We start from the raw sequence: 26,521 nt of genomic DNA, 5'->3' as shown, positions 1-26,521 counted from the left end.
ATTGTTCTCGTGCTTAATGCTCCATCTATAGATGTGTACAACTGTCTGTACTCTGAAGAACTGATGCTGTTTAACGATAACAAACTTCTCCCTATTCCAAACTGTCTGCTTCCAAAGTCATGCTGGTCATCAATTTGTTTTCTAAATCTGTACGTCTACGATGTCTTTAATAGATAGTAACTGCTGTTGCTATGGTGTGAGTTTGCCTCCACCAGGGTGTTTTACCTGATGGGGCACTGCTTTTGTTATCTCCAACAATGTCAGAAACTGGGCATGATATTGTGGTATTGGGCAACCCAACAGACATTCATTACATTGCTCAAGCATACACATTTCTGAGCTAGTAGTTTGCTATTAGTTTACAATAGTTGGGCATGTTACTAGTCAAGTTTCTTGGAGATGGTGGTGTAGTGGAGGAGTCACTGGCTTGGTAGTCAAGAAGCTCAGGTTAATGCTCAAGGGTCATGGGTTCAAATTTCACCACAGCAACTTGATACAATTTACAAGGGCAGCACAGTGGCTCAGTGGCTCGCTCTGCAGCCTCACAGCGCTAGGGACCTGAGTTTGATTCCGACTGTCTGTGTGGAGTTTGCAAAGTCTCCCTGTGTCTGTGTGGGTTTCTTCTAGGTGCTCTGGTTCCCTCCTACAAAACAAAGATGGGTTGGCCATGCTAAATTGTCTGTTGTTTTAGTCAGAGGGAAATGGATCTGGGTTACTCTTTAGAGGGTCAGTGTGGACTTGGTGGGCCCAAGGGCCTGTTTCTGCACTGTAGGGAATCTAATCTAATCATTCTTTAAATGATCTAAGGAAAAATTGACTCTGAAAAAACAATGAGATTTGGAGTCAACCATCCAGGTGAACTGAACACAATCACAATCACGCGCATTTAATGAATAAGAAACTAAACTAACATCAGTGTTAATCACTAACATATCTTGGTGTAACATAGCAAAGTTTTCAAAGAGAATGACAGCAAGGCTCAGATACACTCTCATTTAATCACTCAATTATAATTAGTTTATTAATATGAATTAAACATTAAAATGCATTGAAATTGTTGCTGAGTTTTAATTATTCAATAATCTCTAACCTTGTAACATTGGTACAGATTTCCACACTGCAACAGGCCCGAGGCTGGCAAACTGTCCAAAGGAAGATTCCAAGAAAAATATTGGTATCCCAACAAGACCCAGCATGATTGAGTAGGGAATAAGAAATACACCTGGAAAATAGAATAAAAAGGTGAAACAGGGTCCATGGATGTGAATTCCCAACATAGAACATAGAACAATACAGCACAGAACAGGCCCTTCGGCCCACGATGTTGTGCCGAACATCTATCCTAGATTAAGCACCCCCATCCATGTACCTATCCAATTGCGGCTTAAAGGTCGCCAATGATTCTGACTCTACCACTCCCACAAGCAGCGCATTCCATGCCCCCACCACTTTCTGGGTAAAGAACCCACCCCTGACATCTCGCCTATACCTTCTACCCTTCACCTTAAATTTATGTCCCCTTGTAACACTCTGTTGTACCCGGGGAAAAAGTTTCTGACTGTCTACTCTATCTATTCCTCTGATCATCTTATAAACCTCTATCAAGTCACCCCTCATCCTTCGGCGTTCCAACGAGAAAAGGCCGAGAACTCTCAACCTATCCTCGTACGACCTATTGTCCATTCCAGGCAACATCCTGGTAAATCTTCTCTGCACCCTCTCCAAAGCTTCCACATCTTTCCTAAAGTGAGGCGACCAGAACTGCACACAGTACTCCAAATGTGGCCTAACCAAAGTCCTGTACAGCTGCAACATCATTTCTCGACTCTTGAATTCAATCCCTCTGCTAATGAACGCTAATACACCATAGGCCTTCTTACAAGCTCTATCCACCTGAGTGGCAACTTTCAAAGATCTATGCACATAGACCCCAAGATCCCTCTGTTCCTCCACCTGACTAAGAACCCTACCGTTAACCCTGTATTCCGCATTCTTATTTGTTCTTCCAAAATGGACAACCCCACACTTGGCAGGGTTGAACTCCATATGCCACTCCTCAGCCCAGCTCTGCAGCATATCTAAGTCCCTTTGCAGCCGACGACAGCCCTCCTCACTGTCCACAACTCCACCAATCTTCGTATCATCTGCAAATTTACTGACCCACCCTTCGACTCCCTCATCCAAGTCATTAATAAAAATTACAAACAGCAGAGGACCCAGAACTGATCCCTGCGGAACTCTACTTGTCACTGGGCTCCAGGCTGAATATTTACCATCTACCACCACTCTCTGACTTTGACCGGTTAGCCAGTTTTCTATCCAACTGGCCAAATTTCCCTCTATCCCATGCCTCCTGACTTCCGCATAAGCCTACCATGGGGAACCTTATCAAATGCCTTACTAAAATCCATGTACACTACATCCACTGCTCTACCCTCATCCACATGCTTGGTCACCTCCTCAAAGAATTCAATAAGACTTGTAAGGCAAGACCTACCCTTCACAAATCCGTGCTGGCTGTCCCTAATCAAGCAGTGTCTTTCCAGATACTCATAAATCCTATCCCTCAGTACCCTTTCCATTACTTTGCTGACCACAGAAGTAAGACTAACTGGCCTGTAATTCCCAGGGTTATCCCTATTCCCTTTTTTGAACAGGGGCACAACATTCGCTACTCTCCAGTCCCCTGGTACCACCCCCGTTGACAGTGAAGACGAAAAGATCATTGCCAACAGTACTGCAATTTTCTCTCTTGCTTCCCACATAATCCTAGGATATATCCCGTCAGGCCCGGGGGACTTGTCTATCCTCAAGTTGTTCAAAATGTCCAACACATCTTCCTTCCTAACAAGTATCTCTTCTAGCTTACCAGTCTGTTTCACACTCTCCTCTTCAACAATACGGTCCCTCTCGTTCGTAAAAACAGAAGAAAAGTACTCATTCAAGACCTCTCCTATCTCTTCCGACTCAATACACAATTTCCCACTACTGTCCTTGATCGGACCTACCCTCGTTCTCGTCATTCTCATGTTTCTCACATACGCATAAAATGCCTTGGGGTTATCCTTGATCCTATCCGCCAAGGATTTTTCATGCCCTCTCTTAGCTCTCCTAATCCCTTTCTTCAGGTCCCTTCTGGCTATCCTGTATCCCTCCACTGCCCTGTCTGAACCCTGTTTCCTCAACCTTATGTAAGCCTCCTTCTTCCTCTTTACTAGACATTCAACCTCCCTCGTCAACCAAGGCTCCCTCACACGACCATTTCTTTCCTGCCTGGTAGGTACATACATATTAAGGATACGTCGCATCTGATCCTTGAAAAAGTTCCACATTTCCACCACATCCTTCCCTGACAGCCTATGCTCCCAACTTATGCTCCTCATATCCTGTCTTACACAATCGTAATTTCCCTTCCCCCAATTGTAAAATCTACCCTGTTGTGCGCACCTATCTCTCTCCATAACCAAGGTGAAAGTCACAGAATTGTGGTCACCATCACTAAAATGTTCACCCACTAACAAGCCCATCACTTGTCCCGGTTCATTACCGAGTACCAAATCCAATATGGCCTCCCCTCTGGTTGGACAATCTACATACTGAGTTAGAAAAGCTTCCTGGACACACTGCACAAACACCGCCCCATCCAATCTACTTGATCTAAAAAGCTTCCAATCAATATTTGGGAAGTTGAAGTCACCCATGACTACGACCATGTGGCTTCTGCACCTTTCCAAAATCTGTTTCCCAATCTGTTTCTCCACATCTCTGTTGCTATTGGGGGGCCTATAGTAAACACCCAACAAGGTGACTGCACCTCTCCTATTTCTGATTTCAGCCCATACTACCTCCAAAGGCAGATTCCCCTCAAACTTCCTTTCTGCAGCCGTTATACCATTCCTAATTAGCAATGCCAACCCCCTCCTTTTTTACCACCCTCCCTAATCTTACTGAAACATCTGTAACCAGGAACCTCCAACAACCATTCCTGTCCCTCATCTATCCACGTTTCCGTGATGGCCACAACATCGTAGTCCCAGGTATCGATCCATGCCTTAAGTTCACCCACCTTATTTCTGCATACTCTGCAGTTTCAAGTGGATGGTAACAGCAACTTTATACTAACAGAGAAACAGGCCTAATCTTTAGAATCTCTCCTCATAACCAAACCCCTAAAATCCAGGTTATCATTCTCGTAAAACCATGTTGTACTCCCTCCAAGGCCAATATATCCTCCCTTAGATGTAGTGCCCAGATCTTCCCACAGTACTTCAATTGTGGTCGAACCAGGGTTTTGTATATCTGCAGCATACTGTCTACATCCTTGTATTCATGTACTCGAGGTGTAAAAGCCAGATTCCATTAGCTTTCTTCATTATTTACTGTACCTGTTTGTGGTACTTGAAAGGTCCATGCACCTGAACCCCCAAGTCTCTTTTGGCATCCATTGTGTTTAACTTGATGCCATCTAGGAAGTATCCAGGTCGATACTATATCGGTCAAAATGGATAACCACACACTTGCTTGCATTGAACTTCATCTGCTACATTTTTGCCCAATTACTGAGTCTATCAAGAACCCTCTGCAATTTTATGCTGTTGACTACATTGTCTACAATGCCCCCTAACTTTGTGTCATCAGTATATTTGGATATATGACTTTCTATGTTATTATCCTAGTTGTCAATAAAAAATATGAATAATTGAGACCCTAACACAGATCCTTACGGGGACACCACTGGTCACATCCTGCAAATTTCAGGACCTACTCATTATCTTTATTTTCTGTCACCTGCCACTCAACCAATTTCTGAACTATATAAGTAATTTGTCTTCAATTCCATCAGCCTCTACCTTAGTTAATAAGCTCTTATGTGCAATTTATCACATGCCATCTGAAGTCCATACAAACAACAACCATAGACATTCCCCTGTCCACTATCTTAGTCATGGCTTCAAAGAATTAAATGAGGTTTGTCAGGCATGACCTACTGTCCTTGATTAACTGAAGAAATTTGAAGTGCTCAGTTATTTTATCCTTAATTAGAGACACCAACCAGTGCCCCAGTACAGATGTTAGGCTAACTGATCTATAAATCCCTGATTTTCCTCTTTCGCCCCTGTTCTAAAGTGGAATAATGTCTGCAATTCTTCAGTCCAGTGGGACAACTCCTGTATTGAGGGAACATTGAAAGATTAGTAAGAGTAAGGTTAATTAGTAAAAGCAGAGTAGTAATCCCAGGATTGCTATTGGTGCCATTGTCTAGTGAAGCTAGGAATGGAGAGTGTGTGCAGCTAAACACGTGGCTGCAGAGCTGGTATAGGAGGGAGGGCTTCAGGTATGTGGATCTTCTGCGGAAGGTGGGACCTGTACGGGTTGCACCTGATCCTGAGGGGCATCAATATCCTGGGCAGAAGGTTTGCTAGAAATCTTCGGGAGGGTTTAAACTAGTTTGGCAGAGGGTTGGGAACTGGTACTACGGTTCAAAGGATGTGGATGCTGGTGAACAGGCAGATACAGCATGCAGAGAGACTGTGAGGAAGGATAGGCAGTTGATAGGGCAAAGCTGCAGTCAGTGTGATGGGTCTATTTTAATGCAAGAAGTGTCAAGAATAAGGGTGATGAACTTAGAGCATGGAGCTACAATGGAGCATGGAGTTTCTTGAAGCTACAATGTTGTGGCTATTACAGAGGCTTTGATATCACAGGGGCAGGAATGGTTGCTGAATGTTCCGGGATTTAGATGTTCCAATAGGAACAGAGATGGAGGTAAAATAGATGGGTGGGTGGCATTGCTAATAAGGGACAGTATAATAGTTGGAGAAAGGAAGATTGTCGGGGATGGTTTGTCCACTGAGTCATTATAAGTGGAAGTCAGAAACAGGAAAGGAGCAGTCACTTTATTGGGAGTTTTCTATAGATACCCAATAGCAACAAAGGCATGGAGGAGCCGATTGTGAGGCAGATTTTGACAAGGTGCATACGTAACAGGCTTGTGTCGGGTGACTTCAACTTCCCTAATATTGACTGGAACCTCCTTAGTGCAAATAGTTTGGATGCAGCAGATTTTGTCAGGTGTGTCCAAGAAGGATTCCTGATTAAATATTTAGCTAGGCCAACCAAAGGGGAGGCCATTTGGATTTGGTGCTTGGTAATAAACCAAGCCAGGTGACAGATCTCTTGGTGGGAGAACATTTCTGTTATAGTGATCACAACTCCCTGACCTTTACTATAGTCATGGAGAGGGATAGGAGCAGATGGTATGAGAAAGCATTTAGTTGGGGAAGGGGGAAATTACAATGCTATTAGGCAGGAACCGTGAATCATAAACTGGGAGTAGATATTCTCAGGGAAATGTACAACAGAAATGTGGAGGTTGTTTACAGAGAACTTACAGCAAGTGCGGGTAGGGCCAATCAGGGATAGTGAAGGGAACTTGTGCCTGGAGTTGGCGTTTGGGGAGGTTTTTAATGAATACGTTATTTGAGTATTCACTAGGGAGAGGGACCTTATTGTTTGTGAGGACAGCGTGAAACAGACTGATATGCTCAAACAGGTTGATGTTAAGAAGGAGGATATGCTGCAAATTTTGAAAAGCATGAGGATAGATAAGTCGCCTGAACCAGACGGGATATAACCAAGGTTGCTGCAGGAAGCGAGGGAAGAGATTGCTGTGCCTAAAGTGTTATGACACAGAGGTGAACCTCTCTCTTCATTAAACCAAACACCCAGAGAAGCTCACCTCACCTCACATTTCCAATATTTCAAGAAAATAACATTAATTCATTCTTTAACTCTAAAAGGGAACATCAAGCAACAAATATTCACAACACTAAGGCTCCTTTTCTCTTAACTGCTTAATACCTGCCTCCAATGCTATAATATACTGTTCCAATAAAACATCTATTAAAATTACATCAAATCAATTTCAAAAGCTTTCAGTGGCTGTCATCTTTGGTGTCTTTCTTCTTCCGGCTGAAGACCTCACTGGATCATCTTCTTTCTTTTTACTGTTAAGATGTTTCGTATGAAAGGTACCTTTGATACAGAGTATTTCAATGTCTTGGGTCTCTCTCTCTCTCGATTGCAGTTGCTCTATCTGATTTTCAAAATGGCTGCCTTTTTTATATTCCCCCAACATTGGATCATCAGTTTGATGTTGGTAAAACAATAAATTCAAACTGGATTGGGTTTTAGTATCCTGAGGCATAATTTAAACTGTTTGTTTAAATTGGATTTGTTGCCAAAACAGCAAACAATTCAGGTTTCCATTTCACAGCCAAATGTTATATATTTTCAATTTTCCAGTACACTCTGAGACTGCTAGTTAAATCATATGACAGGTGCTTGTAAGCTCTCAGTGCAGAACAGCATTCACTCTTTCTTAAAGGTACAGGACATTACAACAGAAGTAATGATCTTCGCATGCTCACTGGCTACTGGAGTAGTACCAGATGATTGGAGGGTGGCAAATGTCATTCCCTTGTTCAAAAAAGGGGAAATGGATAACCCTGGGAATTACAGACCAGTCAGTCTTACATCACTTGGTATTTGGATGATAGTAAAATGTAGGGTATGTAGGTTAGTTTGATCTTAGAATAGGATAAAAGGTCTGCGCAACATAGAGGGCTGAAGAGCCTGTACTGTTCTATGTTCTATCTGTGTATGACTGTGAGCGTGAGGAGTTAGAAAGGGAATAAAGTTATATGTTGATATTTGCCAGTTGTTCATCTGGGGTTGGAATACATTATCTCCTTATCTATTAATTTATTTATCAATCATAGATAGCAGTAGACAATCTTAAAGAATCACTGATTGATGATAAATTCAACCTTTACATTATAATATCAGTGTTTGGCACTTGTGCCAGGGAGATGATGTACAGGCTTTGTGGAGTTAGGGGTGAGTTACTTGCTGCAATATTCCTAAACTCTGACTTGCTCTTGTAACCAGAGTATTTTATATATATATATGATGATGAGTCTAGTTCAGTTTCTGGTAAATGGTAACCCCAGGCTGTTGACAATGGGAGATTCAGTAATGGTCATGAGAATGAATTTCACAAAATAATGGCTGGACTCTCTCTTGTTGGAGGGGGTCATTTCTGCCAATTGTGTGACATGAATGTGCTTGCCACTTGTTATCCCAAATCTGCATTTGAAAATGGGCTGCTTCAGTATCTAAGCAATTGTGAATGGTGTTGAGGATTTGCAACCATGCACTTTCCTGGGGGCCAGAGAAGTGTTTGATCCTTGACACTCATTGATTCCAGTTTTGCTAGGGCTCCTGGATATCACACTCAGTCAACTGTGGCCTTGATGTCCACCGCTGTCACTATCTGGAGTAGAGTGGTGCTGGAAAAGCACAGCAGTTCAGGCAGCATCCGAGGAGCAGTAAAAGACAGAAGAAAGCTGTATTCCTAATGAAGGGCGTTTGCCGGAAACGTCGATTTTACTGCTTCGCGGATGCTGCCTGAACTGCTGTGCTTTTCCAGCACCACTCGACTCCAGAATCTGGTTTCCAGCATTTGCAGCCATTACTTTTGCCCAGGGCTGTCACTATCACCTCCTCTCTGGAATTCAGCTCTTTTGTCCATGTTAGAACCAAGGCTGTAATGAGGTCAGGAGCTGAGTGGTCCTGGCAGAATCCAAACTGGGCATCACCAAGCAGGTTATTGCTGAGCAGGTGCTGCTGGATAGCATTGTTGACGACACCTTCCATCACTTCACTGATCATTGACAGTAGACTGATGGGGTGTAATGGGCCGGGTTGGATTTGTCCAGCTTTTTTATGTATGCAGGGCATATCTGAGCAATTTTCACAATGATGAGTGGATGCTGATGTTGTAACTAAACTCGAAGAGCTTGGCTAGGGGTGCAGCAAGTTCTGGAGCACAGACGTTCAGTACTATTGCCAGAATGATGTCAAGGCCCATAGGTTTTGCAGTATCCAGTGCATTGAACTGTATTTTGTTATCTCATGGAGTGAATCAAATTGGCTGAAGGCTGGCATCTGTAATGTTGGGGACAAGTAGAGAACATTGAGATGGATCATCCACTCAGCACTTCAGCCTTACCTTTTGCACTGATGTGTTGGGCTCTTTCATCATTGAGGATGGGGACATTTGTGGAGCCTCCTCATCCAGTGAGTTGTTTAAATGTCTATCACCATTCATGATTGGATGTGGCAGGACAGCAGAGTCTGGTTCAGACTGATTGGTTGCTTAGCTCTATCACATGCTGCTTATTGTGTTTGGCATGTTTAGTAGCTTCACTAGCTTGACACCTCATGTTTAGGTATGTCTAGTGCTGCTCCTGACTCCCCAACTTCACTGTCCATTGAACCAGGCTGATCCCCGGCTTGATGGTAATGCTTGAGTGGGAGAGATGCTGGGCCATGAGTTTGCAGATTGTGCTGAAGTATGCTTCTGTTGCTGATGATGGCCCACAGTGCCTGAAGTCTTAGTTGCTAAATCTGCTTGAAGTCTGTCCCATTTAGCTCAGTGATAGTGCAATACAACAGGATGGATGGTATTCTGAATGTGAAGGTGTAACTTCATCTCCACAAGGACTGTGCAGTGTCACTCATACCAATACAGCCAGCAGATTGGTGACGATGAAGTCAAGTAAGTTTTTCCCTCCTATTGGTTCCCTCATCACCTACCACAAACCCAGTGTAGCAGCATTGAATTTCATCAGCTATTCCCTGGACCACTCTCCCAAACTGTCTAGATCCTTCTGCAGCCTCCCCACCTCCTCAGTACTACCTGCCTGTCTGCCTAACTTCGTATCATCGGCGAACTTTGCCAGAATTCTCCCTGTCCCTTCATCCAGATCATTAATATATAAAATGAACAGCTGTGGCCCCAACACTGAAACCTGCAGGACCCTGCTTGTCACCAGCTGCCATTCCGAATAAGAACCTTTTATCCCAACTCTCTGCCTTCTGTCAGACAGCCAATCCCCAACTTATGCCAGTAGCTTACCTTGAACACCAGGGGCCCTCACCTTACTCTGCAGCTTCCTGTGAGGCACCTTATCAAAGGCATTTTGGAAGTGTACATAGATGACATCCACTGGGTTTCCCTGGTCTAACCTACTTGTTACCTCTTCAAAGAATTCTAACAGGTTTCTCAGGCATGACCTTCCCTTACTAAATCCATGCTGACTTGTTCTAATCTGACCCTGCACTTCCAAGAATTTAGAAATTCCGTCCTTAACGATGGATTCTAGAATTTTACCTACAACCAAGGGTAGGCTCATCGGCCTATAATTTTCCATCTTCTGTCTTGGTCCTTTCTTGAACAAGGGAGTTACAATAGCAATTTTCCAATCATCTGGAACTTTCCTGATTCCAGTGATGTTTGAAAGATCACATTCAGCGCCTCCGCTATTTCTACAACTCAATCCTCAGTCGATTGGCGAGGATGAAGTCAAGTATGTTTTTCACTCCTGTTGGTTTCCTCACCACCTACCACAGATCCAGTGTAGCAGTGAAGTTCTTTAGGACATAACCACCTTGATCAGTAGTGCTACTGCTGAGCCAGTCTTGATGGTCAATGTTGAAATCCCCCACCTAAAGGACATGTTGTGCCCTTGCCACCCTCAATGCTTCCTCCAAGTTTGTTCAGCATTGAGGAGTACTGATTCATCAGCTGAGGGAGGATGGTATGTGATAATCAGCAGGACCTTTTTGCCCCCTTTTTAACCTGAAGCCATGAGACTTCAAGGGTCTGGCGTCAATTTTGAGGACTCCCAGGGCAACTCCCTCCTGACTGTTCACTAGCTAGATAGGATGTCAGCTGGGCAGGAGGTCAGGTTGACAGTAGAGGCCAGCGGTCAGTTCTGTCGAGGGTGTGGAGTCACAGACAGACAGGACAGGGAAGAAGGCTTTTGGCATACTGTCTTTCATCAGTCAGGGCACTGAGTATAAATGCCTGGAAGTTATGTTGCACTTGTACAGGATGTTGGTGAGGCCACATTTGGAGTGTTATGCTCAGTTTTGGTCTCCCTGCTAGAGGAAGGATGTTGTTAAACTGGGAAGAGTTCAGAAGAAATTTACAGGGATGGTGCCAGGATGCAATGGTCTGAGTTATAGGGAAAGGTTGAACAACCTAAGACTTTTTTCTTTAGAGCTGAAGAGATTGAGGAAGTTTGTTATAGAAATGTATAATATCATGATAGGCATGGATAGAGTGAATGCACTCTGTCTTTTTTCCAGAATTGGGGAATCGAGGACAGGAGGGCATCGGTTTAAGGTTAGAGGGGAAAGAATAAAGGAGACCCTGAGGGGGACGTTTTGACGCAGAGGGTGGAATGCATCTGGAATGAGCTGCCAGCAGAAGGTTGATTACATTAACAACATCAAAAGGTATTTAGACAAGTACATAGATAGGAAAAGTTTAGAAGGAAATGGCTAAGTGCAGCGAAATGGGGTTAGCATGGATGGACAGTTTGGTAGGCATGGACCAATTTGGACCAAAGGGCTTGTCTCCGTGCTGTAGGACTCTATGACTCTATGTTAATGTTGGGTTGGGTTGGGTCACATTTGACTGATGCAAGGAGTTGCTAGGTAGATGTCAACTCAGATCTGATGGATGTGGGGGTTTGGAGCAGGTCTGGACATGGCAGGGGTGTTAGATTTAATAATCTAACTTTCCTGATTAATTATTTTACTTAAATTCATCAGTACCTTCTGAAATTTCCGATGTAAATAGAGACTTTTGGAGTGTTCCAAGAATCGGAGAATTGTCTAGTGGAAAATCCAGTTTCCTGGGCAATACCTTCAGAGTGTGCTAGAATGGGGATTCCACAGAATATTCATGGTGACTCATCGTCGACACCAAATAATGACTGGCCTGCGTAAAATCCTTGACTTTATATCATTATAATAAATGTCTGCTGGTTTCTCTGATAGCATGATATCCAGACTCAGTCTCTTATGTTATGGTGGATAATATATAAGCATATATATATACATTACTGGAGGCAAACTAAGATCGAAATGAAGGTAAGTAATAACTGTAATCCAGGAGATAATGAAGTTCATTGATAACTCACTGTGAGATGGTAAAGTAGGTACAGCAACTTTGTTTTAGCTAGCACCTTATCAATGGGTATTCCTGATAAACCGACCAAAATTATGTGTTCAATATTGTGATCCATCATGATGTCCGTGTATTTCTGCTGTAAGCAAAGTCTAACAGTGATTCCACTAGCATGCTACAAAGACTGATTGAAACTTTATTCTTTTGTGTTTTCTATCCTTGTTTTAATCTTAACATCTGTCGATATTGCTGACAAGGACTTTATTATCTTAACTCCAAAGGAATCTTCCATAAAACTTGTAATGAATCAACCTATGCCTATTTAAACTGAAAATGTGGTCTACTCTGACTTGAACTAGACAAATGAAAAAGGGGCTACATGAGTTTTATTAATCTACTGTTACTGGGTCTTAATGACATTCTGTTGTGTTTTTAGAATTATTTCAGTTTTAGGAATTTAGCAATATAAAGTATTTAAAGGTATAAAAGTATAATGCTTTTTACTCCTGATGAGAAATGGGCCACAGATTCAAACTACAACCTGTAATGAGACAATCTGATTTGCTCAAAAGTCACTTGAATTAATTTCAACCACCACTTTGCACTTTTGTATTTAACTGTGCCATGTCCAGACTGTAACATTTCTAACCCCTGCACAATTGTTAGGATGTCAGAAAACACACAAGACCAGGCTATAGTCCAGCAGGTTTATTTGAAATCAGAAGCTTCTGGGGTTCTGCTGCTTCATCAGGTGAAGGTTAAACCTGTTGGATCATAACCTGGAGTTGTTGCATTCTGACTTTGCCTCCTCCAGTCAAACACCGGCACCTCCACATCAATTGTTACGATGGGAAGCACTGACAAGAGCAATATCCAAGCCAACAGTCCTTAAAGATCATTGAAATGCTCCCTCTGCATTTCTATCCCCTTAATTCAAATTCCAGACAGTACCTCCTCCATTTTTGTAAGCCAGGAAAGGGAATCTCCAGACATTGCCTAGACCCACAGCACAGCCAATCATCGAGAGCAAGGAGTCAGTCTTCGAGGACCAGTTACCTCTCTTCACATTTTCATCATTTCTGTTCACTGCTGGATTGGCAGCACTCTTGGGGCAAAGAAAGGAATTGACTAAATTAGAAAGTAGATTTTCTCAATCTAAACTTAAGCACTTAGTTCAACTCTTCCCCACTGTAAAAACATTTCTTCATTCCCCAGTTAACAGCAATCACTTAGTAGTTTGGAAACAAGACGGGTGACTGCAGTTCACAAAAGCTAAAATCCCCAAAGAATCAGCACTTCTCAGGATTTTACATGAGTGTAATTTCATGTTTTGCTAAAATACTCACTGTATCTATTGGAGAGTGTGTTTCCTGTTCATTCTGTGAGAATTCAGATAAAGCCAACTCCCTCTGGTCCATCTTCAGACAGCCATGAATACTTTCTTCGCTTGCTCAGGAGCTGGATGTAAACCTTAAGGAGCAAATCTTGCCCGAAGATGTTCTATCTTTCCAAAATTCCAGGACTGTGATTAAGAACTGTTCAGCCTTTCACCAAGTAAATGACTGGTGAGAATGACAAGATGTGTCCAAAAGGGCAAGATCTAGTTGCTCAGGTCTGGGTGATGTCCACATTTCCTGACTATTTCTGATGCAATCTCCACACTAAAAATAATAGAATTTCAGGTTTGTTTCAGAATACTCAATGTCAGAATATATCTATTTTGCATCACATATTTCTCACCAATGCTTTGAAATGAGGAGGTCACACAATATAGAGAGAGGCCATGGCATGAATCAGCGTCTGCAGCTTTCACCGTGGGGTGGCTGTTACTCTGCACTACCTCAATGTTTCCAATTGACCAGGAATCTCTCCTACTATCCCTGCCTGCCATACAATTATCAGAAAGATTCAAAGATTGACTATTGAGTGACCATTCAGATTGAGGCTGAATGCAGCGCCAATATTTTGAAGTCTTGAGATTTCAAAGGACTTTGTCAGAGTGAACCAGACACAGGGGATTTGCTGTTGGGAAAATTAAAAATCCCATTCAGTTCCCCCACAGTCAGCTGGGGCATCATGACCAGGGCCTCCAAGCCCTCCGTTTCTTCCTCTACCGATGTTCCCAACAGTACCCTTCCATCGACACTCTCATTCGTTTGGCCAAACTGGTCCTGACACTTAACAATTTCTCCTTCGAATCCTCCCACTTCCTCCAGACCAAAGGGGTAGCCATGGGCACCCGAATGGGCCCCAGCTATGCCTGTCTCTTTGTTGGCTACGTAGAACAGTCCATCTTCCGTAATTACACCAGCACCACTCCCCACCTCCTCCTCCGCTACATTGATGGCTGCATTGGCACCACCTCGTGCTCCCGCAAGGAGGTTGAGCAATTCAACAACTTCACCAAAACATTCCACCCTGATTTTAAATTTACCTGGACCATCTCTGACACCTCCCTCCCCTTCCTGGACCTCTCCATCTCCATTAATGACGACCGACTTGACACTGACATTTTTTACAAACCTACCGACTTCCACAGCTACCTGGATTACACCTCTTCCCACCCTACCTCCTGCAAAAATGCCAGCCTGTATTTCCAATTCCTCCATCTCCGCCATATCTGCTCCCATGAGGACCAGTTCCACCACAGAACACAACAGATGGCCTCCTTCCAATTTCCCTTCCCACGTGGTTAATGATGCCCTCCAACGCATCTCGTCTACACCCCTCACCTCTGCCCTCAGACCCCACCCCTCCAACTGTAACAAGGACAGAACCCCTCTGGTGTTCACCTTCCACCCTACCAACCTTTGCATAAACCAAATCATCCAATGACATGTCCGCCACCTCCAAACGGACCCCACCACCAGGGATATATTTCTCTCCCCACCCCTTTCCGCCTTCCACAAAGACCATTTCCTCCGTGACTACCTGGTCAGGTCCACGCCCCCCTACAACCCACCCTCCCATGCTGGCACCTTCCCCTGCCACTGCAGGAATTGCAAAACCTGCGCCCACACCTCCTCCCTCACCTCCATCCAAGGCCCTAAAGGAGCCTTCCACATCCATCAAAGTTTTACCTGCACATCCACCAATATCATTTATTGTATCCATTGGTCCTCTCTATATTGGGAAGACTGGACGCCTCCTTGAAGAGCACTTTAGGGAATATCTCTGGGACACCTGCACCAATCAACCCCACTGCCCTGTGACCCAACATTTCATCTCCCCCTCCCACTCTGCCAAGGACATGGACGTCCTGGGCCTCCTTCACCGCTGCTCCCTCACCACCCAATGCTTGGAGGAAGAATGCCTCATCTTCCGCCTCGGAACACTTCAACCCCAGGGCATTAATGTGGACTTCAACAGTTTCCTCATTTCTCCTTCCCCCACCTCACCCCAGTTCCAAATTTCCAGCTCAGCACTGTCCCCATGACTTGTCCTACCAGCCTAGCTTCTTTACAATCTATCCACTCGACCCTCCTCCCTGACCTATCACCTTCAACACCTCCCCCACTCACCTATTGTACTCTATGCTACTTTCTCCCCACCTCCACCCTTCTCTCATTTATCTCTCCAACCTTCAGGCACTCTGCCTGTATTACTGATGAAGGGCTTTTGCCTGAAACGTCGATTTTACTGCTCCTCAGATGCTGCCTGAACTGCTGTGCTTTTACAACACCACTAATCCAGCATCAGAAATTTCACATGGTCTGACAAATCTCTATCAACAGAATACATATGTTGTATGTTTTTGGAGATATTTCCCTGGTGCCAGGATCAAGGATGTCTCAGAGAGGGTGCAAAATGTTCTCAAGGAGGAGGGGTACCAGCAAGAGGAAGGGGAAAGGTTGAGATTCTGAAGGGAGATTACAGAGAATTAGGCAGGAATTTAAAAAGGAGGTCCTCAAGAGTAGTAATATCTGCATTACTCCCAGTGCTATGAGCTAGTGAGAGCAGGAATAGGAGGATAGAGTAGATGAATGCATGGCTGAGGAGCCAGTGTATGGGAGAAGGATTCACATTTTTTTGGATCATTAGAATCTCCTTTGGGGTAGAAGTGACCTGTACAAGAAGGACGGATTGCACCTAATTTGGAAGGGGACTAATATACTGGCAGGGAAATTTGCTTGAGCTGCTCGGGAGGATTAAAACTAGTAAGGTGGGGGTTAGGGGGTGGGACCCAGGGAGATAGTAAGGAAAGAGATCGATCTGAGATGGTACAGTTGAGAATAGAAGCAAGTCAAACAGGGCAGGCAGGAACAAGATAGGAATAATAAATTAAACGGCATTTATTTCAATGCAAGGGGCCTGACAGGGAAGACAGCTGAACTCAGGGCATGATTAGGAATGTGCGTCTGGAACATCCTAGCAATTACAGAAACATGGCTCAGGGATGAGCAGGACTGGCAGCTTAATGTTCCAGGATACAAATGCTACAGGAAGGATAGAAAGGGAGGCGAGAGAGGAGGGGGAGTGGCATTTGTGATAAGGGAGGATATTCCTGGAAATATATCCAGGGAAGTTATTTAGGTGGAACTGAGAAATAAGAAAAGGATGATTACCTTATTGGGATTGTATTATAGACCTCCTAATAGTCAGAGAGAAATTGAGAAACAAACTTGCAAGGAGATCTCAGTTTTCTGCAAAAATAATAGGGTGGCTATGGTCGGGGATCTTAACTTTCCAAACGTGGACTGGGACTGCCATAGTGTTAAGGGTTTAGATGGAGAGGAATTTGTTAAGCGCATTACAAGAAAATTTTCTGATTCAGTATGTGGATGTACCTACTAGGGAAGGTGCAAAACTTGATCTACTCTTGGGAAATAAGGCAGGGCAGGTGACTGAGGTGTCAGTGGGGGAGCACTTTGGGGCCAGTGACCATAATTCTATTAGATTTAAAACTGTGATGGAAAAGGATAGATCAGATCTAAAAGTTGAATTTTTAAATTGGAAAAAGGCCAATTTTGACAGTATTAGGCAAGAACTTTCAAAAGCTGATTGGGGGTAGATGTTCGCAGGTAAAGGGACGGCTGGAAAATGGGAAGCCTTCAGAAATGAGATAATGAGAATCCAGAGAAAGTATATTCCTGTTAGGGTGAAAGGAAAGGCTGGTGGTATAGGGAATGCTGGATTACTAACGAAATTGCGGACTTGGTTAAGAAAAAGAAGGAAGCATATGTAAGGTATAGACAGGATAGATCGAGTGAATCCTAAGAAGAGTATAAAGGCAGTAGGAGTATACTTAAAAGGGAAAGCAGGAGGGTAAAAAGGGGACATGAAATAGCTTTGGCAAATAGAATTCAGGAGAATCCAAAGGGTTTTTACAAATACATTAAGGACAAAAGGGTAACAAGGGAGAGAGGAGGGCCCCTCAAAGATCAGCAAGGCGGCCAGTGAGCCTGAAGTTGGTGGTGGGCAAGTTGTTGGAGAGAATCCTGAGGCACAGGATATACATGTATTTGGAAAGGCAAGGACTAATTAGGGATAGTCAGCATGATTTTATGCGTGGGAAATCATGTCTCACAAACTTGATTGAGTTGTTTGAAGAAGTAACAAAGAGGATTGATGAGGGTAGAATGGTAGATGTGATCTATATGAACTTCAGTACGGTGTTCGACAAAGTTCCCCATGGAAGACTGGTTAGCAAGGTCAGATCTCATGGAATACAGGGAGAACTAGCCATTTGGATATGGAACTGTTTCAAAGGTAGAAGACAGAGGGTGGTGGTGGAGGGTTGTTTTTCAGTCTGGAGGCCTATGACCAGTGGAGTGCCACAATGATCGGTGCTGGGTCCTCTACTTATTGTCATTTACATAAATGATTTGGATGCAAGCATAAGAGGTCTAGTTAGTAAGTTTGCAGATGACACCAAAATTGGAGGTGTAGTGGACAAAGAAGAAGGTTACCTCAGATTACAACAGGATCTTGACCAGATGGGCCAATGGGCTGAGAAGTGGCAGATGGAATTTAATTCAGATAAATGCGAAGTGCTGCATTTTGGGAGGCCAAATCTTAGCAGGACTTATACACTTAATGGTAAGGTCCTAGGGAGTGTTGCTGAACAAAGAGATCTTGGAGTGCAGGTTCATAGCTCCTTGAAAGTGGAGTCGCAGGTCGATAGGATAGTGAAGAAGACATTTGGTATGCCTTCCTTTATTGATCCGAGTATTGAGTACAGGAGTTGGGAGCTCATGTTGCTGCTGCACAGGACATTGATTAGGCCACTGTTGGAATATTGCATGCAATTCTGGTCTCCTTCATATCGGAAAGATGTTGTGAAACTTGAAAGGGTTCACAAAAGATTTACAAGGATGTTGCCAGGTTTGGAGGATTTGGTCTATAGGGAGAGGCTGAACAGGCTGGGGCTGTTTTCCCTGGAGCATCAGAGGCTGAGGGGTGACCTTTTAGAGATTTACAAAATTATGAGGGGCATGGATAAGATAAATAGACAAAGTCTTTTCCCTGGGGTGTGGGAGTCCAGAATTAGAGGGCATAGGTTTAGGGTGAGAGGGGAAAGATATAAAAGAGACCTAAGGGGCAACTTTTTCACACAGAGGGTGGTACATGTATGGAATGAGCTACCAGAGGAAGTGATGGAGGCTGGTACAATATTTAAAAGGCATTTGGATGGGTGTATGAATAGGAAGTGTTTGGAGGTTCGGGCGCTTGCAAGTGGGACTAGATTGGATTAGGATATCTGGTTGGCATGGACGAGTTGGACCGCAGGTTCTGTTTCTATGCTGGACATCTCTATGACTCAATGACTCTCGGTGTTCCTGCTATAATGTGCGTTTTGTCATTGCGGTTTGGCTACAATGTGATTAATTAATTATGGGTGATGTTTGGATAATGCGAAGTTTCTCTTGAGCAGATTTTCTGTAGCAATCTACAACACAATTCTCTGTAACAATTTCAATAGCACGATTTTCTGTAGTGCGGAGTTCCAGAAGAACGCAACGGCTGCATTACAGCAAAACAACCTGTATCTAGATGCATCTGCTCCAAGCTCAGCGAGGTTACTCTCGTTTTTAAAATTATTTCACAAGATGTTAGCATCTTCACATTTGTTGCCCATTCTGGATTACCCTGATAATGAGTGACCTGTTGACCCAGGAGGACCTGTTAACTAACAAAAGATAGTTAACTGTTAATCGCAATGCTGTGCAGTCACACGTAGGCCAGACCTAGCAATCATGAGAAATATTTTTTGACAATGACTCTGGTGAAGCAGGTAGGTGTCTGCAATAACTGATGGTTGTTTTATGGCATCATTCAATTCCAGATTCTATTAATCACATGGAAACCTCACAAACCATTGTGATGAAATATGGAGATGTGGGCACCATGGTGGTTCAGTGGTTAGCACTGTTGCCTCACTCACCAGGAACTCAGGTTTGATTCCAGCCTTGGCTGACTGTCTCTGAGGAGTTTGCACATTTTCCCCGTGTCTGTGCGAGTTTCCTCTGGGTGCTCTGGTTTCCTGCAACAATCCAAGCAAGCTAGATGAATTGGCCATGCTATAAATTCCCCGTAGTGTTCAGGGATGTAAGGCGAGGTGCATGAGTCAGGGGTAAATATAGGATAAATGGGTAGGGGAATGGGTCTGGTTGGGTTACTCTTTGGAGATTCGATGTGGACTTGTTGGGCCAAAGGGCCTGTTTCCATACTGTATGGATGCTACGATTCTATGGCTCACAGCTTTTGGCAGTGTTGGGTACTTGTTTCCCTGATAATAGGAATAACCAGACAGGGAACTGCACAATGCCTTCGTGAATGCCTTTATTGCAGAAGTATTGCGTTAATGGTACATAGCAAGGTGATGCAAAGCACATCTGTCTGTGTTTTGCTCACATTCTTATACATTATTTCTTCATTCTATGCTCTCCCTTTACCCAATCCTCAGCCTCCACTTACTCTGAGTACTTCTAACCAATCACATCTTACATGTCCAATCACAAAATGTTTCTCTATGTCCTGTGATTATCTGCTAAGTTAAGCATGACCAAAATTTACTCATCAACACAACTTGTTCTGATTGTGATTGCCAGATGTTTCCTTTACAGGGTACTCGATATTTTGTTTGTCAACTGTACTGCTATAGTTAGCAACTGAGGGAATTTAAAATTCTCATAAAGTTATAGAGCACGGAAACAGACCCTTTGATCCAACTCATCCATGCTAACTATGTTTCCCAAACTAAACTAGTTCCACTTGCCTGCGTTTGGCCCTTTTGATTCCAATCACATTGTACATTATGAATCATTACCCATATGCAGCAGTCAGTATTCACTTCTTCTGATGTCGTAACTTGGGAGGGTTAAGGGCACGAGTAAAACAACATTTGATACATACATATAAAGCAAGAATAACAACAAGAAAGATGTTAATCTCCTGGAGGATAGATGTTTCAAGTGATCCTGACCAGTTATAGCCCAATTCTATATGGTACTTGAAAGGAGTTGTCTAAGTTTGTCGACCTCCTTGTGAATATGAGCAGTTGAATTTATGATCTCTTCAGAATTGGCCAGAATGTAGGTACAACACTCTTTTCCTACGTGGGCACAGGTCCGTCCTTTCTCAGATAGTAGCCAATCCAGGGCCATTTTGTAATTTTGTAATGTTCTTGTTCGAATAGCAACCATTTCTACATTACTCTTATCAAGGGCTTGGGAGGTGTCATGAACTACTTGTTCCAATATGGAATGGAGTAATTGAATCTCAGAAAAGGATTTATATGCAGCATATGGCCAATACCAAAGGTCAAAGAACTTGTCTATCTTAGAGTTGCAACGTTTATGGAGGATAAGGGATGAAAGGTAGAGTATGACACATAAAAGGGACTAAAAAAGCTAAATAAACAGAAACCAGATCATGACAGAGGTAACCACGTGGTAAGCATTATGTCCGCAAACAAAAAAAAGTACCATTGCACAGGATAAACTGAGTTATATAGTTCGGGAGCCAGGTGTGGTCAAAAGTTTCTGCTGATGTGAGATAATAAATTTAAGTTTAAATGGAAGACAAGCATCAGATGTGCCATTAAAATATTAGGTACAATTACTCTGACCTGCAAACCAACCCTTCGGCTTAAATCAAGTGAAACAAATAGAACATAACGGTTTTCCCACCATTGATGAATTAGTGATGGTGATACGGACGGTATTAAATTGAGGTTGATTCCAGCATTCAAATGCCGAAGAACTGTACCCTGTCAATTCCCACATACCTCTGGTGCCATTAATTTCCACCCAATATATCCCTTTCTCTGTGGAAGATGTGGCAGCCATGTGGGATTCATTCTGGAGAGTGACCCATTCAGCCACTGCAGATACATTAAAAGGCATGGGTCTAAGGGGATACCGTCCTTTGAATGTATGGGAATATGAGAGCAAACCCAGCACTGGAGACATTCGTATGTCCAGGATAAACATAAGACATGCACAAAAAAGTATTCGCATACAACTTGTGCCTGACAGTGCATGTTCATGTGACCCAAGAGATCAAAACAATTACGAGTTCCAAAAATAAAAACTTTGTCACAATGGGGCAGGGGTGTTAGCCCTTTTGACATGTGATGCATGAATCCAAGCCTTCCTGCCCTGCATATTCATGGCTGAAGGTGATAGGAGAAGAACTTGATACCGACCTTCCCACTTGGCACCCAACGGTTCTTTGTGTATTTTCTTAACGTAGACCCACTTGCCGGGAATGATGTCGTGAACACCTTTAGGGGAATCTCCTCAAGCTGCTGACACCTGTTGGGAAGCAAAATGAACAGAATCGGTTAGATCCTGAAATACTTTAACAATGAATCACTCAATAGTTGACAATCTGCTGTTCTAAGATCAATTGTATCAGGTAAAGACATGAGTCTACCAGTTATCACCTCAGAAGGGCTCATACCTGTGGTTTAATTAGGGATAGCTCAAATGCTACATCATACCAGAGGCAGAGCTTGAGGCCAAGGCAATCCTTCCTGATGATAGTTAGCCGAGTGTTGGTTCAGAATCCGATTTGTGTGTTCCACCTGTCGCAGTGACTGAGGGTGATTAGGCCAATGCAATTCCCACTTAATACTCAGCAGTCTCTACACTTCCTGGCACAATGCATCTACAAATTGAGTCTCTTGGTCCAAATCTATACAACTTGGGAGTCCCCATCGGGGAATGTATTCCTTACAGAGGGCTGTAGTGGTATGATTGGACGTGGCTTGCCAAGTGGGAGATGCTTCCACCCAGCTTGACAATTTGTTAAGAGTGACTCAAACCTCGAAATATCCTTGACATTTTGGTTGGGATATCTAAGAAGATGTTGGAAGAGCCCAGCAGGTGCCAGAGGTCTCAATTGTGCAATCACTGTGGTTGGTCCAGGATTATTTTTGCATGTTGCGCAACGATTTGCTACGAATAGCGTATGTTACTTGAATCCTGTTCCTCACTAACTCTTTTGGAGCCTTGCCATCATCTGTAATGGAAACAAATGTCCCCACCAATAAATTTTCTGTGCCAGAAATGTCATTAGTATTCGTGGTGTTCTTTTTATTTTTTCCCTTTCTTTTGTTTTTTTTAACCCCCACACTACCGCCTAACTGCGGTAGTGCTTATTTTTTCCCCTGCACCCATGGTGTGTGTATGCAATTGTGAGACACAGTAAGAGACACAAGTTGCACAAATCTTTATTTAATTTCCACCACCAGGAAGAAAGGAAACACCCAAATGGCCTGTGACAAGCAGTGCCCTTCACATCAAAGGGCAATGCTGTGTGATCAAACAGTGAAGGGGAGGGCAGGGACTAAATCAAAATAGAGTTGGAGGGGGAAATGATGCACCCCACTCCCTGCGGCGCCCACCTCTCCCTGAACAACTCCAGGGTGTTGGTGGACACCGCGTGCTCCTTCTTCAAGGACACCCGGGCCCTAACGTAACCGCGGAATAGGGGCAGGCAGTCGGCCCTAACGACCCCCTCCACGGCCCGTTGCCTGGACCTGTTTATGGCCAGTTTGGCCAGGCCCAGGAGCAGACCCACGAGGAGGTCTTCAGACCTGCCCTCCCTCCTCCGCACCGGGTGTCCGAAGATCAGGAGCGTGGGACTGAAGTGCAACCAAAAGCAGAGGAGGAGGTTTTTCAGAAAATCAAAAAGGGAGTTCAAACGCCCACACCCAATATACACATGGTCCACGGACTCCACAGAACAAACAGTTGGGCTGGGAATCCATGAACCACCGCAAACTGCGGTTGCAGGGGATTGCTGCATGCAGCACCCTCCACCCCAGATCCCCGAGAGAAAGGGGGAGGACTCCCGCGTAGAGGGCCCTCCACTGGGGATCCCCACCGTCCGGTGGCAAATGGGCACGCCAGGGCGTGTCCGGACGGTGGATGATGGAGAAGAGGTGGACGGTGTGCAGCAGCAGTCGATACAAGGCCCGCCTTTTCACCCCCTGAAAAGAAACAAAATTAAAATTCCGGAGGTGGCTCAGGTTGTGGGGCACAGGCTCCCGCGGGAAGTACGGGACCTTGGGGCCACGGTGAAATTCCGTCCGGGCTGGGGTGAGCGCGGACGGGATCCCACTGCACACCTGAGCATCCTCCAACTGGTGCACTACGTCGGGCCCGAGCAACGCCGTTTTAAGGCGTCGGATGACGGTGGCCACGTACCGGACATCTACCGCTGCCCTGCTCGCTATGTTTGCGGCAATGTCCAGCCCAGGCCCCCGGCACCCAGCACGTCCCCGACCCTGGTCACCCTCGTCGCCACGCCTCCCCTCCGACAGCCACTCGAATCCGCAAGCACGGAGGTGCGGATTCCTGAGCAACTGCTCCCTGACGACAGCCGCTACTTCTGCCGGTGGGTAGGCGCGGCGCGATTCGACCATGTTCCAGACAGTGATCAGGTCCTAGTAAAAGACAGGCAGCACCTTGAGGGCGACCTCCAAACCGTCACGGTCGACGAACAGGAGCTGCGTGTCGTAGTTGAGGTTACGCACCTGGCGGAAAAAATAAGTCGCCAGGGCGCACCACCTAGGAAGGAGGCTCGACGTAAAGGTATCGCTGCAAGGTCTGAAGGAGGAAGGTCGCGACCTGGGTGCGGACGCACACCAGCGACTGACTGCCCTCCTCAATAGGGAGACTCAGAACCTGCGCAGCGACCCAGTGCATCTTTTTGTCCCAGAAGAAGTTGACCAACGTTCTCTGGATGTCAGCGACAAAGCCAGGAGGAGGGACCAAAGTGACCAGCCGGTACCACAGCATGGCGGCCACCAGCTGGTTTATGACTAGCACTCGGCTCCTGTAAGATAGCACTCAGAGCAGTCCTGTCCAGCGGCCTAGGCGAGCCGAGACTTTGGCCTCCAGCTCCTAGTATTCGTGGTGTTACCGGTTTATTGGTCTCTCTGCCTTCAAACACCATTAACCACACAATTTCAGTCCTACTTCAATCCATGCCCACTTTTCTTCCCATGAACACTGTCCCTTCATTGTCTTTAAATCTTGTCACTTGCGACTAAAGTCTGCAATTTAGTTATTACTGTCTCTTGTCAGCCATTACCTTCAGAGGCTGCCTTTCTAGCAGCTTCAAAAACAGTGAGAATTCCATGGGATTTTCTTTATTATGGACTTTACAGTTTAAAATGCAGACTTCTTGTGGTAATTGTACGGCATTTCGGAGATTATGAGCTTCACCCCCAATTCTAATTGGGGTTCCTGCAGCTAAGAGCACTTTGCTGTGCTGAAGTGCTCGCTGACAGACCTCCTTGGGCTATGACTTCATGCAGGCTAGTAACAGCCCAGCTGGCGTTCTGAGTACCATTCTCAACAAACAAAGATATGTCTATGAAGATAACTCAATCTGGATTCTGCAAGGGTTCCTTAGCCACCCGAGCTGCTGCAGAATTTCCGCACAATCATGTTCGCCTTTGACCTAATCAGTCTCTTCCCCTCCTCCTCCTCCCCACCCTCCCAACTCTCCCCCCAACCCCCCCACCCCTCCACCAATTGGTTCTGCGGGGTTGGGAGCAAAATTGGACTGAACTGGCGGCAACAAGGTGGAGGTTGAGAGCTTCCAAGAGGGTGGGAGGCCTGATTCATAGACAACATGGCAAGGACTGTGTGAGGGCACTTCACAATCAGTTTCTGATTCAATACAGGATGCTGTGGCTATTAGCACCTTGGAGGTACCTTTCGTAGCTCTCAAACGGCTACCCCATCCCAGCGCCACTGGGTCCAACCGAGCATAACACAATAGTAGCTAATGGGCCAATGTCTGTCACTGTTTTCCTGGGGCAGTACAGCTTTCATATAACTGTCCTTTTCATGGATATGAAGAGTGAAAAGGTCTCCTGTTATTTGAGATACCCAAAGCTGAGGCTGAGCACACAGCAGATTTTAATTTTTGGAAGGCAGAATGCTACTTTGGGGTCAGTCTGCTTGGATTCACTCTTTTCTTTCAGGAGATCATTCAGTGGCGGAGCTAGATGTGCGCAACTACCAATCCAGTTTCACTTGAAATTACAATGACCTAGAAAAGATCTGAATTCCCGAATAGTAGTGGGTTATTTGGCTGTTCAAGTAACGGCTGTCCAGTCCTGCCTTATTTCATGTTTTCCTGCTGAAATGTTTTGTCCCAGGTATTCTACCTCTTCTTGGGCGAGTTGCACCTTCTTCAGGTTTGCCTTAAAGAGTACAAACGATCAAGGAGAATGCTTAAAACTGCCCTATGCTGTTCCTTAGTCTGGAATGCTATTTGAATATCACCCATATACTGAATCATTGTGGATGTTATCAGAGGCAATTCCCACAAATGATCTTGCAAGGCCATGTGGAATATAGTAGGGCGACTGTGAAAGCTCTGCAGTAGATGCATCCAGATATACTGTCGTTGTTGGCTGGGAAAAGCAAACCATGGTTGTCCCTCACAGGCCAAAGGAACGGACCCAAATCCGTTGGCCATGTCTATCACTGAAAAATATTTGTATTTGGGTGAAAGAGAATTAAAAATGGCACAGGGATCTGCAACCAAGGGTGCTTTTTGGTCAATGCATTGGGTCACTTTCCGGTAATCTACTGTCAGATGTGAAGTTCAGTCTGTCTTTTTAACCAGATGAACTATGGACTTCTACTGGTATACCTTGTTGCTCTAATCATTTGATTACAGGTAAAACATCAGCAATGGAGACAAAACTAATGGAGTATTGTTTAGTACATGCTGGGAGAACTCCAGTAAAAGTGGGTCATCTTTAACAGGTCGCAGTCATTTTTGTCCTTTGCCCAAATGGGATGATTCTGCCATTCTTCCTGTTTGAGATGTCGTATTGACCAAATAACATTAGATTAGATTACTTACAGAGTGGAAATAGGCCCTTCGGCCCAACAAATCCACACCGACCCGCCGAAGCGCAACCCACCCATACAATTACGTCTTACATAACACTACGGGCAATTTAGCATAACCAATTCACCTGACCTGCACATCTTTGGACTG

At 44.5% G+C, this 26,521-nt stretch overlaps 1 protein-coding gene across 1 annotated transcript in view; it reads right to left on the bottom strand.

The window, feature by feature from the left end:
* The window catches only part of LOC132819989 (sodium- and chloride-dependent neutral and basic amino acid transporter B(0+)-like), a 196,615-nt gene that overhangs the window by 130,963 nt on the left and 39,131 nt on the right, over window positions 1-26,521 (bottom strand). The window contains exons 3-5 of the mRNA XM_060831923.1: window positions 21,693-21,801; window positions 12,995-13,148; window positions 1,091-1,222 (exon numbers count right to left, since the gene is read on the bottom strand). Of these exons, the coding sequence (XP_060687906.1) occupies window positions 1,091-1,222; window positions 12,995-13,148; window positions 21,693-21,801 (395 nt within the window). The remainder of the gene's footprint in view (window positions 1-1,090; window positions 1,223-12,994; window positions 13,149-21,692; window positions 21,802-26,521) is intronic.

This window comes from Hemiscyllium ocellatum, chromosome 11, assembly GCF_020745735.1.
Source record: "Hemiscyllium ocellatum isolate sHemOce1 chromosome 11, sHemOce1.pat.X.cur, whole genome shotgun sequence".
Lineage (NCBI taxonomy): Eukaryota > Metazoa > Chordata > Chondrichthyes > Orectolobiformes > Hemiscylliidae > Hemiscyllium > Hemiscyllium ocellatum.
The sequence above is the reverse complement of the archived record's forward strand: the minus strand, read 5'-3'. Positions and strand labels throughout refer to the sequence as shown.